The following is a 19,299-nucleotide window of genomic DNA, read 5'->3' as shown; positions in this document are numbered from 1 at the left end:
ATCATAATGACCTGTTGGGAGAAATTCAAGAAAATCCCTGTACATTCCTGTCTCAAGTTCAGTGGAAAAAAGTTCTTGGTTGGGATAAGTTTATTGGAATGTCATTTAACCTACAGAAACCAGTCATGATAACAGCCAATAGAAGCAACTTTTTAATAACATAATATTCCTACCTAAAATGCAAAAAAAAAAAATGTTGAGGAGTTGCCAAGTTTTTTTTTTAATTACTATTCAACAGATAGGCTTATGCCAGTATGTGGTTTTCTTCAGTTTTTTTTCTTCTGGGCCTTCAGCAATGATTCTATTCACAAGCAACTGTTGCAGAGGGCTCAGGCTAGTTCTCCCATAACAATGTGTAATAAAATGTCTCACAAATGCCTTCATTTCTGTTTTTCCTTGACCTAGATTGATGACCTCCTGATGAAACTGTACGCTCTCTATCATCGTTCCCCCAAAAAATGGAGAGAGCTGAAGGCCATCGGAGAGGAACTTGAGGAACACGTCGTGAAACCAGCTCGCGCCCAGGGGACAAGGTGGATAGACCACAGGAGGAGGGCTGTTTCCTGTCTTGCAACCACGAACTATAGGAGCATTGTCGCCCACCTCCAGGAAAGACAGGACGAGGCCACGTCAGAGAGGGAGAAGATCAGGACAATGTTACGGCAGTTAACATCGCCAAAGTTTGTTCTCAATATGGCACTGTATCAGGATCTTTTGTCTGACCTTGCTGAACTATCCCTTAATTTCCAAGGAGATCAGCTGCCCCTGTCTTGTGTGCGTAGCAGAATCCTTGCCGCCCAGGCTGCGTTACGTAAGCAAACTCAGAAGCCAGGTCCCTATCTCCGCCCCGTCCTTGCATCCTTCACCACCACCACCACTGGGGGATTTCAATACAATGGGGTTGATATCAGAAACTCTAACATAACTGCAGAAGCCTTCTGTCGCCATAGAAAAGACACAGTGGACAAGATCATTGCGTGCATTGGCAAGAGATTTTCTACTTTCTCCACTGATCCTGTGCTCCTGGCTGCAGAGATGTTTGATCCAGTGAATTTCCCAAAGGAAGAGAGGCTCTTGGAAGAGTTTGGTGAGGAGGAGTTGCATCACCTGTGCAAGCACTTTGAGCCTCTTCTGACAAAAAACGGATGCAGTGTGACTGAGATAGACAGGGAGTGGTTAAGAGCAAAAGCTGACATAGTGCACCACCATAAGGACCAAAGCTTCCTCCCACTATGGTCAAGGTTTCTGATGGAGAAGGGAGACATGTACCCTAACTTGCTACACCTGATAAGAATTGTCTTAGTGTTCCCTGTCTCTACCTCCCAGGTAGAGCGGCAGTTTTCCATCATGAAGAGAATGCAGGGAGACTGGCGCTTAAGCTTGCATACATCCACCATTGAAGATCTCCTCCTCATCAAGTCACATAGTTGTTGTGGTCCTGCAGATTTCCAAAGCCAAGAATCTGTGACAAGATGGTGGGCAGCTGGCATCAACAAGAAGAGGCCAAATATTCATCCATATGGTCCAAGGAACTCTAAAACACACACACACCCTGACTCTCCATCCTCATCTTCAAACGATAGTGACTGATCACATAACCTGACATAAATGCTAGTCATGTAGTTCAATGAATGAATGAATGAATGAATTTTTTGTGTGTGTCATTGCCACCACTGTGGCCCATCCCATCCCCAGATTACAAGACACATTTAATAACGAATACAAAAAAGAAAAAAAGTATGTTAAGAATCTGTATTTAGTGTACTGGACATTTGTGCAAATAAATAAATGCATTTGAATTTAAAGTTGAAAATATCTTGCTTGAGCTTCTGTTATGTATTCAATTCACGTATATTTATACATTCTTAGTCTTAAAATCATTGTTTTATTTTATGGCCTTGCTGCCCTGGCTTTTGGCCTTTGTGCCCTCAAATAATTGACAACACGAAAGGCCAAGTGGCCTTGCCCCTAAAATTACGAAATTCCAGGCCTGGACAGCGCGCTTGGTCATAGTTCAGCACTACAAAATATCAGCAGTTCACTCTTCACCGATAAATCCATGGCACTGTCCATATATGAGGCAGAAAGAGAACTCAAAAACGTTTCGAGCGACTGGCTCTGCGTCGTATTTGACTTGTACAGCAATAATAATAATAATAATAAATAATACATTTCACATGTAAGGGGAGCTGAACATATAGTTTTCATTCACAAACCAATGTGGGAGAGGACCAAGACGCGTGTGCCAGACGCACAGAGGCATGCGTAAAACACCGACCTGTTTAGTTAATCTTTTAGTTAATTCTCGTTTCTTTTTGATTTTTGTGAGTATTTTGGAGCCGTTTTGGTCCATGTTTGTAAGCCTTTTTCCCCCTGAATTATATTTTCTAAAGTGCAACAAGGGGGTTCGGAGTGTGTGATTGAAAGCACAGTCTGCTTCCCGTTCAAGGCCTATCTCCTCCTTCGTTGGTTTACGAGGTTGTGGAGTCCCTCTGCTTAAAATCTGAGGCTTTGAAATCGTCTGCCGTTGGAATTATCTGACCAATCTGTGTGCTTTAATGAGATGCACTGGACAAACTGCTATTTTGCGCCGGCATATCATTAGTGCAAAATCGTGTTAGGCCTATTTATTTTTATTTGATTTGATTTTTAATTTTTTTTTTTTTGGGGGGGGGGGGGGGGGGGGGGGGGGGGGGTGTGGTGGGGTGGGGTAGGCTTTTAAAAGATTTGTCGGAATGGCAACACGTTTAAAAAAGAAAAAAATACCGCCATTCCGACCTTAGGAGACGAAAATTGTCGGAATGATGGGACGTTTATTAAATTGTAAAGTGCTGCCATTCCGACAATTAGGGCCTAATGTCGGAGTGGCGGCATGTCGGAATGGCGGTTGCCCCCCCCTCCTAACACCCTCCCGGCCCTGTCTCCTCCCCCTTGGCCGTTTGCGCCGGTAGGAGGGACGAGGGGAGGGCCTGCGCTGGCCTGAGTCGGACTGCGCTGCCCACCAAACTTGCGAAATGGACCTGGACACGCCTTGTTGCCGTGGCGAAGCTGCGCTGCGCTTAGACTTCGCTCGGTCTAGGAAACTAGGGCCCTTAGTGGTGGGACAAGTGCCCTTTTTGAAAGTTACTTTTTTTCCCTCCTTTTTTTTATCACAATAGACTTATATATCGCAGAAAATGAAAATATCACTTTTTTTTTTTTGTGCAGCCCAAGTTTACGAAGCAGTCTTATTCATGGTCTTTTTTCATTTTAAAGCAGGAAAATGATAGCCTAATGCTCACTCAAGTCTTTGAGCTATGGTCCAATCAAAGTCTCAAGTTTGAACTAGAGTCCCTTTTTTCAATATTGTGTTAAAATGTGTTCATTTCTAGTGGTTATTTGTTATAGACACAATGCACAATATGGCACTGCTATCTTTATTTTGTTGTTTCCAATGCATAGTCTCTTTGAATCGATACAGTAATTTTATTAACATAATGAAATAAATACGCAATTATGTGCAACAATGTTTTTTTTATTTAAAATCTCACGCTGCTATAATAAGACAGTCGCCCGTTCCACGTACTGCATAAAGTGCCCTTATTTTTCACTGAGCACCTGACCCCTAAAATGTCTGTGCACGCTACTGCAAGTCTGTCACTGTCTTTGATACACAGGTTTAAATATAGGTTACCAAATGTGAGCGTCTTTATTAGTGGAAAAAGGCTGTTGTTTTTATTTGTTGGTTTGTTTATTTTTTCACGCTGGGCAACAGTTCTTAGTGAATCAGGGCAAGTCTGATTAACAAAACCTCCTCCCAGACTACTTTTACTCAGATATGGAGGTCTGTTCATGTTACCATATATTCAACCAGTGTGAGCTTGGACCTCTCAGACCAACACATCAGTTTCCTCCTGGGAGAAGGTTGGCCATCTGGCGTCACTGTCTCTCTCATTCATGTCGAAATATATTTGTGAAGATCTGATTCGGCTGTGTTAAACCCACTCACGCCTTCTCTCCTCCCTCTTTCACACTTGCGTAGGAGGGACGGAGGAAGGAAAGAGGAGTACCTGCACCGGGCTGCGCCGGGCACCAAACTTGCAAAATTACAATTGGCTATGTTCTGGGATATTATATACTCTGTTTTTATACTTGAATGACTTGATGTATGTTTTGAGATATCATGTATTTTGTTTCAGTACTTGAACGCACACATAACCTGATGTGTGTGCACATGAAGCCAGGTAGTGTGACTCGCTTGATGAACAAGAACAAGATGTAACTGCTGAGTTTTCTTAATCTGTCAGTGAGGTTTGTTGCATTAGATACACACCCGATCAACAACACACACACATTTTGCTTATCACATTCTGAGAACATGTGTGGACAGTGGTTGGCCTGTCCACGTCACAGGTCCAGCCCAAGAAGATAAATATGAACCATTTCCTGAAATCAGGGTTCTCTCCTGATGGAGATCTCATGAGAGTTCTGTCACTCTGAGCCCAGCGCTGCTTTACTTTATCTGTGAGCTGAGTAAATTCTACTACTGTGAACTGAAGACTTCTCTGGTTCGTTCTTGGGCTTCCAATATAAGAATATAACAGTGGTGTTTTAATAATCAACAATCTAGTAGCTTCATGTTGTGGCAGCGTCTCTCCTGTTGGACACAGGCTGTTTTCTATGTATGGAGAGGTTTTTACTCAACACATGTTCATCTTGGGCTGCAGCTACAGAAAGAAACTCAAGGTCAAAGGTCAACTCCTCAACTTTCTTCTGGCTCAGGATAAAATGGCTGCTCACCTGAGCAGGAGAAGAAAGTTGGAGGGAAGTTTGGACTGTGATGTAGAAACAATGTTCATCACAATGATAAAGAACTATTGGTTCATTGATTTGAATGATTCTAGTCTAATGAAAGACTTAGTGTCTTTAGAGAAGGTCTGGTGTTGAGTGGCTAAAGGAGGAAGAGAAACTGCTGTGTGTGTGTGTGTGTGTGTGTGTGTGTGTGTGTGTGTGTGTGTGTGTGTGTCCTCAGTGAACTGTATCAGTCTCTGCAGTATCTTCCAGCTGCAGCAGTCAGTTCAGTTTCTGTTCACTTTGACTGAGGGAGGTTTTTGTACGACGCTTTTTCACTGTGTGAACACATACTGACTGTTGATTTCATGAACACTCTTACAGTAGTAAACTGCTGCATCTTCAGCCTGGACTCCACTGATGCTCAGAGTGAAGTCAGTCCCAGATCCACTGCCTGTAAAACGATCTGGAATCCCTGATGCTCTAGAAGTTGCGTCGTGAATGAGCAGTTTAGGAGCTTCTCCTTCTTTCTGCTGGTACCAGTATAAACTGTCTGATGCATAAACACTCTGACTGACTCTACAGGTGATGGTGGCTGAGGCTCCGACAGCAGAGCTCACTGCTCCAGACTGAGTCACTGTGACCTGACCTCTGGACTCTGAGGACACAGAGACAGAAACATCAAACAGAGTCCTGGTTTTGTGGGCTTCATTTCAGAGGGACAGATGTTGATAGAGGAGTTGGATTCTCTGGACTTTACCTGTGAAGCAGCAGCAGAGGAGAGTCCAGATGAGGACGGAGACCAAAGTCATGTTTTTGATGAGGAGGATTTCTGTGTCTTGTGTTGTCATGAAGGACAGCTTTCAGTCATCCAGTCTTCAACTCTCAGGACTATAAACTCTCCCAGAGCACTGGAGCATGGTGCTGCTGATGCAAAGTGGCTCTCTATGGAAATGCTCTGACTGACTCCAACAGGGACTGGGATCAGTCTCATCATCATGATTATCAATGGATCAATCAATCAATCAATCAATCAATCAATCAATCAATCAGTTGATCAGTGTATTGATCAGGAAGTGTTTTTTGAAATGCTCTTTAGGTTTTACCTGCTTGAGCTTCTTTAATTCCGATTATATTTTTCTCATGTCATCAAACATTTTTGAAAATGTAGATTTTTCTTAAAATGAACAAATATTAAAAATTAACAACACATGTTGTCCTTTTTCTACTGTGTTGTTGTCATTTCTCACATCAGCTGCCAAAATGTTACAAACAGACTAATTATGGTGAGTTTGTTTGTTTCAGAGTCAGAGAGCCGTGTCTCTACAGTCAGAGGTTTTTGTACGACGGCTCAATGACTTTGTATCACTGTGGTACACGTTCGGTGGAGGAACCAGACTGGAGTTTGGAAGTAAGTGAATATTTCATATTTTAATTTAATTGAATTTGTTCGATCCTAAAATAGCTAAGAAAAGTACATACATTCATGATTTTTTGAAAAGTGAAAAAATTTCAGTTTTAGGATCCAAAAATATTCATTCCTTTTAAAAAAATCTGATGACTTCAAATTTTGCAACATAAAGAGGATAAACGATAAAGAAACAGATACAAAACATTTATGTTAAAGTTTGATGATAAAATCTTGTAGATAAGAGTACTTCAGTGTGACAGAGTCAGAGAGCCGTGTCTCTACAGTCAGAGGTTTTTGTACGACGGCTCAATGACTTTGTATCACTGTGGTGGACTTTTGGTGGAGGAACCAGACTGGATGTTGGAAGTAAGTTTCTGCAAAAATACTAAAAAGATTATTTCTTTTAGTTGTTTTTAGTTTTTAGCAAATACAATCTTTTATTTTATTAAGTATATTTTTCATATTTGTGTTTTTATTTCTCCTTCTTAATCATGGAGTTAAATGTAAATCTCTTTTTTCAAGTTTTCTTGTTGTATGCCTGCCATGATTGAATTGAAGTTGAACTGTAGAAATGGTCAAACATCATTTGTTTTTTAATATATTGTATATTTAATATATTGTTTAGTAGTTGTAGTATTAGTTTTGAGATCCTTTTGAAACGTGTGATTCACAGTTTCCATTGTTCATTGAACTCATTTTAAGAGTTTGTTCAATGAGTAGTATTTTCCACTCTAGGAACATTTGATCGTTGTCAAATGATTTGACAAATGTTTGCACCTGAAAATCAAACTGACAGAAAATGTATGATTGTTTCCTAAATAAGATTGATGTATTTCTAGTCTAGTTTGATATGTTTCAGGTCAAACTGTATGATGATTGTCTCTGTGCTGATGTGCATGACAGGCTTCTTGAAGGGAAGTGAAACAATGTGTGTGTGAGTGAGTGACTGGTGGAGCAGAAAAACATCTGACAGAAACTCCTTAAAGGACAAAAGCAGCTCTCTCACAGTAAAGGTGTCCAAGTTGCTGCTGTTGGATTGACAGGTTGTGGTCTGTGTCTCCTAGGTGATACCCGTCCCACCCTGACGGTGCTGCCCCCCTCCAGTGAGGAGCTGCAGCAGCAGGGGAAGGCCACGCTCATGTGCCTGGCCAACAAGGGCTTCCCCTCAGACTGGAGTCTGGTCTGGAAGGTGGACGGCAGCAGCAGCAGCAGCAGCAGCTGGGAGGAGAGCAGGAGCCCCGGGGTGCTGGGGAAGGACGGCCTCTACAGCTGGAGCAGCACCCTGAGGCTCCCTGCAGACCAGTGGAGGACGCTGGGCTCTGTGACCTGTGAGGCCACCCAGGGCTCCCAGACTGGGCTCTCAGAGACACTGAGGAGAGACCAGTGTTCCCAGTCCTGAGCTGACCACTGGGACTCTGCTGCTGCTTTTCCTCTGCTGCTCTCTCTCTCTCATTTCACATGTTTCACTAACAAGATTTAGCAGCTTCTCTCACTGTTTCAATGTTGTTTCTGTCTTTACACACAATAAAAATATCATCATCACATCACTTGTTTTCATGTGTTTTCATTCAACGTTTCCATGACGACTCATTATTCCTGTGTGATGAGTTGACAGAGAAAGTCTGAGATGATGTCAAATATATGTCCATATATACTGTAAGTTTGTCCTGTAGTGTGTATAAACTCACAACTTGTCATTATTGATTGATTGATCAGTATCAATACTATGCCTTCATGTGTCTCCTCTATTGTTGCTGCAGAGTTTTCTCAATCCTAAATATTGACACATGTTGATGAGCTGATGAGCTGATCCACAAAGATGCAGAAACTATTAGAAAAAATGAAAGAAATCAAAAAGTGTCTGAAACATTCCTTGTTGTGTGAAATACAAAACACAGCATGACTCAAATGTCTAAGAGTCAAATAATAGCTCATTTTATATGTAAATATATTCATTTCTATATGATATTTAATTGTAGGCCAATCAAATGTCAGAATGAATTTCATCAACAAATGAGTCCATGTTGACAGGAAAATCAATCTTCTTTCTTTCAGTGTTCATGTCATCAAACTTCATCTGAGCTTTTTGTTGATGTTGAGCAGATTGGTTCAAACTTGATTTGAATCAGTGTATTAACAGTAAATAGTGTTTAGTTAAATATGTGATTTTCAAATGTTCAGAGTGGATCATTATTAACTATGTTTGAGTTCAACTTGTGTTGTTGTAGTTTCAGTGCAGCTGTTGAGTCAGATCAGTTCCTCTGCAGCTGAGGGAGGTTTTTGTACGACGCTTTTTCACTGTGTGAACACAAGCTGACTGTCGATGAGATGAGCACTCTGACAGTAGTAAACTGCTGCATCTTCAGCCTGGACTCCACTGATGCTCAGAGTGTAGTCAGACCCACTAGATCCACTTCCACTAAAACGATCTGAAACTCCAGACTGACGGCTTGTTGCATAATAAATCAGGAGTTTAGGAGCTTCTCCAGGTTTCTGAAGGTACCAGTGGCTACCAACACTTGAACTGGTTTGACATCTGATAGAGACAGTCTGACCTGGAACAACAGACTGAGATCCAGGAGTCTGAGTCACAGTGATTTCTCCTGATGAACCTGTAAAGCATGAAAAAGAGGAGAAGAGTTATTGAGACAAATCCATCTTGGAGAAAGATCAAGATCCAAACAGAAGAGGATGATTTGTTGAAGATGGAGAATAGATGGAAGAAGGTGAATGCTGCTGGTTGGAGTGTTTCTCCATCATAGCAGAAGATGATTGTGGTGAAGCTGGTTCCATCCTGAAGCAAAGTTTTCAGCAGAGAGTCTCACCCTGAACAAGGAGCCCCAGGGTGGCCAGCAGTAGAGTCCCAGACATCATCATTGTGCTGCTGTGGTGTCAGTGGCTGTGAAAGGCCTGGACACACACTGATCAACACTGGCCTCTTAACGGCTGGGAGCAGAGAGGAAGGACACATATGCAAACACACAGAGTCAGTCAACTGGAGCTGTCCTCAACACATCATGCTGTGTCCTCCTCACTACACATGGGGCCCTAGTTTCCTAGACCGAGCGAAGTTTAAGTGCAGCGCAGCTTCGCCACGCCAACGAGGCGTGTCCAAGTCCATTTCCCAAGTTTGGTGGCAAAGGGGGAGGAGACAGGGCGGGAGGGAGACAGGAGGAGGGGAAGTGGGATTAACACAACCGATTCGGATCTTCACCAATCAAATGAGCTCCTCTCCTCACCTTTAACTGCGCCGTGGGTGATGCGCACTGCAAGTTTGTCATTTTATACTTGGACATGGACGGAGGAGACAGCGATGCCAGAGGCCGAACCTCTCCCAGGAGGAAACAGCTGTTTTGGTCCGGGAGGTCCGAGCTCAGAGTGACCAATAATGAGTTTACTAATATCCTTAATCAGGTTTGATCTGATACACTGAGAACCGCTGCCCAGTGTAAAAAACAACAACTCATAAACTAATAAAGAAACTCATATTTAATCAAAGCCTGTGTAAGAAAGATGAGAGGTGTACACTAATCACAGCATAAACACCATGCGTAACAGGGATGGAATCAGCGTAAAGGACGCTCTCTCTCTCTCTCTCTCTCTCTCTCTCTGTCCTCCTCTCTTTTTCTCTGTGATGAGAGATGCTGAGTATAGGCTATATACTGACTATCTGATACCGAGGCTGTTGTGGTGGGCTAAGAGAGATGATGATTTGCGTTTTGTTTTTCATTACGGCTGTGTGACGACGCGGTTGCTCGCTGCTAATGAATTAATAAGTAAATAAATAAATAAAGCAGATCATCACAGGAGGGATAGTTTGAGAGTTATTGGACCGAGTCGACCTCAGTGATTAAAGGAGGATCAAATGGCTTGCAAGATCTTGGCTTTAAATGGTCTACATGTGTTTTCAAAATACCTGCTTTTCGGTATATCTGAGTACAGCGGACAACGCTGTCACTCACTCAGGGCCCCGGTCCAGACGGATACGGCCTTTTTGAATCTGGATAAATACTTTATCGGGGGTGAAAACGGTATTTTTTTTAAACATGTCCCAGAGTGGGAAAATCTGAAAACGCCGCCCCAGTGTTTTCGTCTGGACGCCCAAAACGGATTTTTTCTGAAACGATGATGTCATGCCCCCCACCGCTCTACCTGTAACCTGAGACACACACAGCTGCAGCAGCTACACACTGACAGTCTATGGACGTAACAACAACAACATTACTAATTTGATTCATTCAGACTTAAAACATACATAATAATAGCAGCCTATAGGGTTTATGTATACACATACACGCACATATATGTGCGTGTATGTGTATACATAAACGAGTCCTGTAGTCTGAGTCCTGTAATAATTTCTTAGCCTATATATAGGCTAAGAAATTATTACAGGACTCGTTTTATTAAGTCAGACTTAAAACATGCATAATAATAGCAGCTTATAGGGTTTTGTGCACAACCTTGTTCTACCTTGTGTGTGTGTGTGTGTGTGTGTGGGTGTGGGTGTTTATGTATGAACTGCCTTTATAGCCTTTGTTGTCAAATAATGCTTTGAGTAGATTTGGTGTCCAACTTACAGTGTTATTTATTTTAGCTTGCCATAAAGTTATAGTTTGCAGGTAGCTTACAATTATTATTATCACATAATATTAGTGAAACATTGCTTTGCTGAAATGGATGATTAATCATTGGTAAACAGAGAAGAAACACTAGTGACACTAACATCCCTGCCTCTCTCTCTTTCTCTGTGTTTAGTCAAGCCATGCTGTTGAAATGGGAGAGGAGGAGTCAGATCAGACAGTTGTAGACTATTTTAGTCGCCCTTCTTACACACAGAGGAATTAATTTTTTAAGTTCCATCCTCAAGAGGATTCCACAAACCCTGTCGTCCAGAGGCTCTTTGTTAAACAGACGGCATGGCATGGAAATGGCTGACTTATTGTGGTCAACGTCATGCTTTATTTTGTTTTGTTTGCCTTGCTTTTAGCAAGCCCAACGATTCCAGTGCTTTCATTTTAAACTGCTCCAGGGCAAGCATTGATCACCTCCTTGAGGGAAGACAGCTGACAGGACACCGTGAGCAGGTTAAGAAGAGACGTCAGGTGTTGGAACGTGTAGTGGAGGTTGTTAAAGTCATAGGAAAGAGAGGCTTGAGCTACAGGCATGAGCACAATGAAGCTGCATACACCTTGGACATCACGACCATGGCAATTTCTTAGAATGCAACTGTTGCCAATCTACAAATTGAACTGAAAAACTTGGCACAGCAATGGGACAGGCTGGTACAATCACCCTTGGATGACTACTCAACTAGAGCAGTTGAAGAGATCAGATCAGGGGCCGTATTCACAAAGAATCTTAAGGTTAAAAGTAGCTCCTAAGGGCCGAATTTAGGAGCAACTCCTAAAAAAAGTGGGCGTGTCAGTCTTAAATTTAGGACTCCTAGTTTTTTAAAATAAGAGTAATTCACAAAGTATTTTAGGCCTAAAAGTAGCTCCTAAGTCTGGGAGAGCTTAAAAGTCCTCGTGAGGACTCCTAACTCAGTAAGACCTATTCACAAAGAATCGCAAATGGCTGCAGCCAGGCAAATGTATGGAGGACTGCGAATTGCTGCAGAGGGGGGAGCTGGAGCACCTGCCCCTTTGCCCTTTGATGCCCAACGTGCCTTTTTGTCTGTGTTTTTTTTTTTTGTTTTTTGTTTTTTTGGGTCATCTACAACATTTTCGCTATAAAACGGGAGTAGTGACGGTGACGAACTGTCCAATATCGGCGTCACACCGGTCGGACCGAGGTAACTGCGACTGCTGCGATGCAGTCATGCTGATGTGAGCCAAAAATATTTTTAAAAAGTTGGTGGGTGCGCTAGACACTCACATCTGTTAGTAGTAATAGCTCATGTGATAAGGCTGCTCCCCCAATAAACTAAACTTATTGTTAGTCTGGGTTCGAATCCTGCTATAGGCCACAAATGTGGGTAATGCATTTTCTTTTCTCATCATTATTATGATCACCATATAGGGCTGTCAACGAATGTGAAAATTAATATTAAAATGTGGGAAGAAAAAAAACCAGCGGCTGCTTTGCGAGTGGACGCACTGACCCTCATTGCATTTGCACAGCGTCACACTGCAGAAAGTGAGACGCGACAGAAACTGTAGCAGAAAGATGCAGATGGCAGAGAGAAAGACAGAAAGTTCAGAGCCCAACTCGGCAGCAGAGACAGTGGTTTGGACTCGAAGCTGTCTGAAAAGCCCCGTCGGACCTGACGGCAAAAAAAAAAAAAAAGTGGAGCGGAGCGGCCGGCGGCGAGGAGGAGGAGGAGGAGGAGGGAGGGGAGGGGAGGGGAGGGGGGGCGCCGCCGGCACTCAACAACCAATCACCGTGTTGAGCGCCTCGAATTCGTGCACGAGAATTGACGTAATCCATAGCAACGGGGCGTCACCAGGGGCGTCACTCTTAATTTGCTCTTAGTGATTTATCCTTAGTAAGAGTAGGTCTCAGCGGCTTTGTGAATAGCTTTTAAGAAAAAACTCCTACGTAAAAACTTTTAGTGCGAGTTAGGAGCACTCCTAGCGGTAAGATAAAAGGCTTTGTGAATACGGCCCCAGATGATCAAGAAGAGGTGGACATAACAAGCAAAACCTGTGTGTCTTGCAAAGAATGCCCCGTGTGCTGCTACAAAATCCTTCTCAGATTTAACATGCTGACTCACGCATACCCCCTACTTGGGTTGGCATACAAGTTTTTGCTGACCCTGTCAATAACTCAGGTAGCCTGTGAGCGGTCATTTTCAACCCTCCGCTACATCAAAAACAGAGTTGCCTGTCTGCCAGCAAACTGGAAGCCTTCATGTTGATGGCCACAGAAAAGGATGTCCTTGTGTCCCTTGATACTGACACAGTCATTGATAGAGTTGTTGACAACAGTGAATTACTGAAGAGACTGCTTTTGTAAGGTGAGATTTATGATAAATAAATACATTTGTGTTAATTTGTGGATTTAATTACACTTTTTGACAGAGAGTAATCTGTGTATTGCTTTGCTCTCTGCTCGCTCCTCTCCTCCTCTCTCAGAGTGCCCTGCTGCTTTCAGTTGCTCCAGTTCATAATCTTCCAATTTCATTGTTCTTGAGGATTATTGGAGGGCCATTCAACATTTTCTTAACCAGTATGTATATCAGACTGTTGTCTAACTATTTATTTTAGTCATTAGTCCTGTTATAATGCAATTGGTGTGTATGACTCACTTTTTTGTCTGTCCAACTCTTTCTCTTTGAGGCTGCCCTGTCTCCCTGAGATGTTCCAGGGATGTGTCTTTCATTAGTCTGGACTTCACAGGCATTCATCACATTTGTAAGTTTACTATAGCTACTGTATAATGTTGTTATGTTGTTGTGTTCTTGCTGGTATCCACTGGGATGGTCATAAAGCCTATTTCTTTTACAGAGTGACTGTAATAAATGCAACTATCAATTATTGCATTATTTTAAAGACACCAATACTGTCAATGTATTTCCTTTGAAACATTCTCATTCTCACTGTTCTCTTGACCCACCTGGCCTCTCTTTCATGAACGATGATTAGTCAGGGTGATACTTGTAGTGTTGCCAGTCTTGCGACCACTGTGATCGTTTAGTCTGACATGAAGACCATTGTGAAAGACAAAAAAATTGTGTAGTTTGAACCCGTCTTTAGAAAAGGTCTGGTGTTGAGTGGCTAATGGAGGAAGAGTGTGTGTGTGTGTGTGTGTGTGTGTGTGTGTGTGTGTGTGTGTGTGTGTGTGTGTGTGTGTGTGTGTGCGTGTGTGTGTGTGTGTGTGTGTGTGTGTGTGTGTGTGTGTGTGTGTGTGTCCTCAGTGAACTGTATCAGTCTCTGCAATATCTTCCAGCTGCAGCATCAGTTCAGTTTCTGTTCACTTTGACTGAGGGAGGTTTTTGTACAACGCTTTTTCACTGTGTGAACACATACTGACTGTTGATATAGTGAACACTCTGACAGTAGTAAACTGCTGCATCTTCAGCCTGGACTCCACTGATGCTCAGAGTGAAGTCAGTCCCAGATCCACTGCCTGTAAAACGACCTGGAATCCCTGATTCTCTTTGATTTGTGTAGCGGATGAGTAGTTTATGAGTTTCTCCTTCTTTCAGCTGGTACCAGGCTAAACAATAAGCACTGCTACAGCTCAAAACCTGACGACTGACTCTACAGGTGATGGTGGCTGAGGCTCCGACAGCAGAGCTCACTGCTCCAGACTGAGTCACTGTGACCTGACCTCTGGACTCTGAGGACACAGAGACAGAAACATCAAACAGAGTCCTGGTTTTGTGGGCTTCATTTCAGAGGGACAGATGTTGATAGAGGAGTTGGATTCTCTGGACTTTACCTGTGAAGCAGCAGCAGAGGAGAGTCCAGATGAGGACGGAGACCAAAGTCATGTTTTTGATGAGGAGGATTTCTGTGTCTTGTGTTGTCATGAAGGACAGCTGTCAGTCATCCAGTCTTCAACTCTCAGGACTATAAACTCTCCCAGAGCACTGGAGCATGGTGCTGCTGATGCAAAGTGGCTCTCTATGGAAATGCTCTGACTGACTCCAACAGGGACTGGGATCAGTCTCATCATCATGATTATCAATGGATCAATCAGCTGATCAGTATATTGATCAGGAAGTGTTTTTTGAAATGCTCTTTAGGTTTTACCTGCTTGAGCTTCTTTAATTCCGATTATATTTTTCTCATGTCATCAAACATTTTTGAAAATGTTGATTTTTCTTAAAATGAACAAATATTAAAAATTGACAATACATGTTGTCCTTTTTCTACTGTGTTGTTGTCATTTCTCACATCAGCTGCCAAAATGTTACAAACAGACTAATTATGGTGAGTTTGTTTGTTTCAGAGTCAGAGAGCCGTGTCTCTACAGTCAGAGGTTTTTGTACGACGGCTCAATGACTTTGTATCACTGTGGTACACGTTCGGTGGAGGAACCAGACTGGATGTTGGAAGTAAGTGAATATTTCATAGTTTTTTTAAATTGAATTGAATTGAATTTGTTCAATCCTAAAATAGCTAAGAAAAGTACATACTTTCGTGATTTTTTGAAAAGTGAAAATATTTCAGTTTTAGGATCCAAAAATATTCATTCCTTTTAAAAAAAAATCTGATGACTTCAAATTTTGCAACATAAAGAGGATAAACGATAAAGAAACAGATACAAAACATTTATGTTAAAGTTTGATGATAAAATCTTGTAGATAAGAGTACTTCAGAGTGACAGAGTCAGAGAGCCGTGTCTCTACAGTCAGAGGTTTTTGTACGACGGCTCAATGACTTTGTATCACTGTGGTGGACTTTTGGTGGAGGAACCAGACTGGATGTTGGAAGTAAGTTTCTGCAAAAATACTGATTTTTTTTTTTTTTTTTTTTTTAGTTTTTAGCAAATACAATCTTTTAATTTATTAAGTATATTTTTCATATTTGTGTTTTTATTTCTCCTTCTTAATCATGGAGTTAAATGTAAATCTCTTTTCTCAAGTTTTCTTGTTGTATGCCTGCCATGATTGAATTGAAGTTGAACTGTAGAAATGGTCAAACATCATTTGTTTTTTAATATATTGTATATTTAATATATTGTTTAGTAGTAGTACTATTAGTTTTGAGATCTTTTTGAAACGTGTGATTCACAGTTTCCATTGTTCATTGAACTCATTTTAAGAGTTTGTTCAATGAGGAGTATTTTCCACTCGAGGAACATTTGATCGTTGTCAAATGATTTAACAAATGTTTGCACCTGAAAATCAAACTGACAGAAAATGTATGATTGTTTCCTAAATAAGATTGATGTATTTCTAGTCTAGTTTGATATGTTTCAGGTCAAACTGTATGATGATTGTCTCTGTGCTGATGTGCATGACAGGCTTCTTGAAGGGAAGTGAAACAATGTGTGTGTGAGTGAGTGACTGGTGGAGCAGAAAAACATCTGACAGAAACTCCTTAAAGGACAAAAGCAGCTCTCTCACAGTAAAGGTGTCCAAGTTGCTGCTGTTGGATTGACAGGTTGTGGTCTGTGTCTCCTAGGTGATACCCGTCCCACCCTGACGGTGCTGCCCCCCTCCAGTGAGGAGCTGCAGCAGCAGGGGAAGGCCACGCTCATGTGCCTGGCCAACAAGGGCTTCCCCTCAGACTGGAGTCTGGTCTGGAAGGTGGACGGCAGCAGCAGCAGCAGCAGCAGCTGGGAGGAGAGCAGGAGCCCCGGGGTGCTGGGGAAGGACGGCCTCTACAGCTGGAGCAGCACCCTGAGGCTCCCTGCAGACCAGTGGAGGAAGCTGGGCTCTGTGACCTGTGAGGCCACCCAGGGCTCCCAGACTGGGCTCTCAGAGACACTGAGGAGAGACCAGTGTTCCCAGTCCTGAGCTGACCACTGGGACTCTGCTGCTGCTTTTCCTCTGCTGCTCTCTCTCTCTCATTTTACATGTTTCACTAACAAGATTTAGCAGCTTCTCTCACTGTTTCAATGTTGTTTCTGTCTTTACACACAATAAAAATCTCATCATCACATCACTTGTTTTCATGTGTTTTCATTCAATGTTTCCATGACAACTTATTATTCCTAGGTGATGAGTTGACAGAGAAAGTCTGAGATGATGTCAAATACAGTGGTGTAACATGATGATGGTGATCGGCCCCGGTGCAAATATTTTTTTGTTCCCCCATGCAGCCACTTGAGAAACTGCTATTGTCACCATGTAGGCTAACGTTACAGGTGTAGTGGGGCAGATAAACTCATACATGGAAGGTTTTGTGCATTTTGGACCAGATCTACTAAAGGTTTGCGTGTATAAATGTGTGAAAACTTGACTGCACACGTGCTGAACACATGCTGAAGCTACTAACCGGGCGCACCGAGGATTGCGTCTCTCAAACGGGCAAACCTGCACGTGCAATCCATGTAGTGTATTTGCCTTGATGAATATGCAAATATGGGCGTTTCTACCAGAACGCACAAAATATGGGGAGGAGTAAATGCAAATAGACTTATTTGGCACACGCAACGTGTCACAACGTGACAAGTCTTAACTAGCACAGCTTTGTACACAAATAGCTGTGGTTACTGAATTAACCCTCCTGTGGTATTAGTGGCAAAAACGTCCACTAGGGGCATTTTTTTCCCACTTAATTTGATTATAACTCCCACTGTATTGCAGCAAATGGCATGAATGAATTTTTGCATAAATCTGTTAATCAACTGCAGTCTTGATCAAAACTACTATACAATACAATACAATACTATTTATATAGCACATTTAAAATACAACCCAGGTTGTCCAAAGTGCTGTTGTAACGGATGTGCACTCACTCACCCATAAAGGACATGCTAACCGACTGGCCAAGCGGTTGTCAACCTCTTGACGAAGAGGTCATGGGATCGAACCCCACCTAGGGCAGGCCGTGAGAAACTCAACGCAGAGGGCCAGATACGATCATCGGCTGCACTGTACAATAAAACACACAAGCAAAACTAGTGGCAATAAAACTAGATGGGATACACGTAATGTAGCCAAAGATATTCAATAAATGGAAAGATACTCCATGAGCGGCTGCTCCAATGATATTAAATGGTATACACTTCCTGTCTCTCTAAATGGGCGTGGCCAACCGTCACCACCTCGTCTGTGAACGTGTGTGTGGATTTATACAATTTGTAGGTAGATGAAAGTGAGATATTTATATTTTCTTATGATAACATTAAAAATTTACACTACTAACAGTAATATTTAGCATGACAAAGATAATTTAAATCATTTTCACGGGAGTTCGCGGCTGTTTGACTGTGCCAAATCTCGCGAGAGTGTGTCGTAGAGACAGAGACAGGTCTGGAACAAAGTGGATTTTCTCCGGATCTCTCCGTCTGAAAATTGCCATTTTGGTGTCAAACTGTTCAGAAGAGATGTGGCTTGTGAAAAATTAGTCCAAAATTTACTTCAGTGACTGTGGGGAGAAAGACCCGACCATAATCTGTGTTCACGTTCAATTTTCCCATTGGAGTCAATACACTCCAGGCTGCCTCTGGTCTCCCTAAAGGGGCGTGGCTGTGCAGAAGCCCACGTGACATGCATACAGGAAGCTGACTCGTCATGGAAGGTCTTGGTTTATAAACCCTCTTTGATGTAGCTACAATAAAACAATAAAACAAGAGTTTGTTTCGTTTCGTTTCGTTTATTTCGGTCAATACATGTCATTAAAAGAAAAGTAACAAACCAGAAAGAAAAAAGTAAATAAAGAAAAATAACATCAATCAGAGTAAACAATTAGTAAACAGAAAAAGAAAATTTGGAACGAAAAGGCATAGGGGAGAGCGGGGTAAGTAGTGCCAATTTTTACTTAAACTGCCTTTAAAGCAAGGGGATTATAATAATGCCCCCAACTAATATATGTACATATAGTTTAGGATGTTGTGCATCCCTGGGAACAATCACTTTGAATCTTAAATCAACCGTTTCAGAAATATAGCTTTAGAAAAAAAAAAAAAATTCTGGCACAACTTGCCCCGGGTGCGGGGTAAGTTGTGCCATTAGAGAGAATACACTGGGGTAAATTGTGCCATTGATAATTGAAGTAAAACAGATCATTTTAATCTCACAAATGTTAATGCTATATAAAAGCAAGACATTCAATACAAAATTAAAGCCAGAAGCGGCGATGATCGGGCCCTCGCTTGTCCCCATGCAGTCGCGGAGGCCTGAGCCACGCTGGGGGCTGTGGCGCAAAGAAACACACTGTTTTCTTCGTCCACCAGGCTACGAGCACAACCAGACTGGGCAGGTGTGTTCAGGGGCGGTCCCTCATCACACATGTCAAGTTTCAAGCAAATCCGTGCCCACTGCCATGTTTCTCCTATACACAGACAGCACTGCCACTGGCACAACTTAACCCAGGCCCTTTGGCACAAATTACCCCAAGCCCAGCATTTTGAGAAAAAAGGATTCCCCAGCTGTTTTGAGCTGGCATCATGCTAACTGTATAGACTCATGGTGTAGCTTAATAAAGCACTAAAACATGTGTGAACTGTTTTCAAAGTTATCTATAATTGTTCAAACATGGCAATCAAAAAACCTTGAT

The 19,299-nt window shown here is 42.2% G+C and overlaps 2 protein-coding genes and 2 gene segments (V, D, J or C); 2 read left to right on the top strand and 2 right to left on the bottom strand.

The window, feature by feature from the left end:
* LOC146980338 (Ig kappa chain V-III region MOPC 63-like) overlaps positions 1–7,725 on the top strand; it is a 126,788-nt gene extending 119,063 nt beyond the window's left edge. Inside the window, 2 exon segments of the V gene segment in view lie at positions 6,144–6,181; positions 7,246–7,725. Of these exon segments, the coding sequence occupies positions 6,144–6,181; positions 7,246–7,580 (373 nt within the window).
* The window catches only part of LOC146980332 (uncharacterized), a 94,740-nt gene that overhangs the window by 21,530 nt on the left and 53,911 nt on the right, over positions 1–19,299 (bottom strand). The window lies entirely within an intron of this gene.
* LOC146980333 (immunoglobulin kappa light chain-like) overlaps positions 1–19,299 on the top strand; it is a 202,386-nt gene that overhangs the window by 138,891 nt on the left and 44,196 nt on the right. The window contains exons 3-4 of one of the 2 annotated variants that reach the window (XM_085788597.1): positions 15,144–15,185; positions 16,258–16,638. The exons of the other annotated variant lie outside the window; for it this stretch is intronic. Coding sequence (XP_085644723.1) covers positions 15,144–15,185; positions 16,258–16,592 — 377 coding nt within the window. The 3' untranslated portion in view covers positions 16,593–16,638. Of the gene's footprint in view, positions 1–15,143; positions 15,186–16,257; positions 16,639–19,299 lie in introns of those variants that run through there. 2 annotated transcript variants of the gene reach the window in all.
* LOC146980335 (Ig kappa chain V-III region MOPC 63-like) overlaps positions 1–19,299 on the bottom strand; it is a 105,509-nt gene that overhangs the window by 52,879 nt on the left and 33,331 nt on the right.

The sequence above is a fragment of the Trachurus japonicus genome, chromosome 10 (genome assembly GCF_045865225.1).
Source record: "Trachurus japonicus isolate A0001 chromosome 10, Traja_1.0".
NCBI classification, from domain to species: domain Eukaryota; kingdom Metazoa; phylum Chordata; class Actinopteri; order Carangiformes; family Carangidae; genus Trachurus; species Trachurus japonicus.
This window is presented reverse-complemented; position numbering and strand designations above follow the sequence as displayed.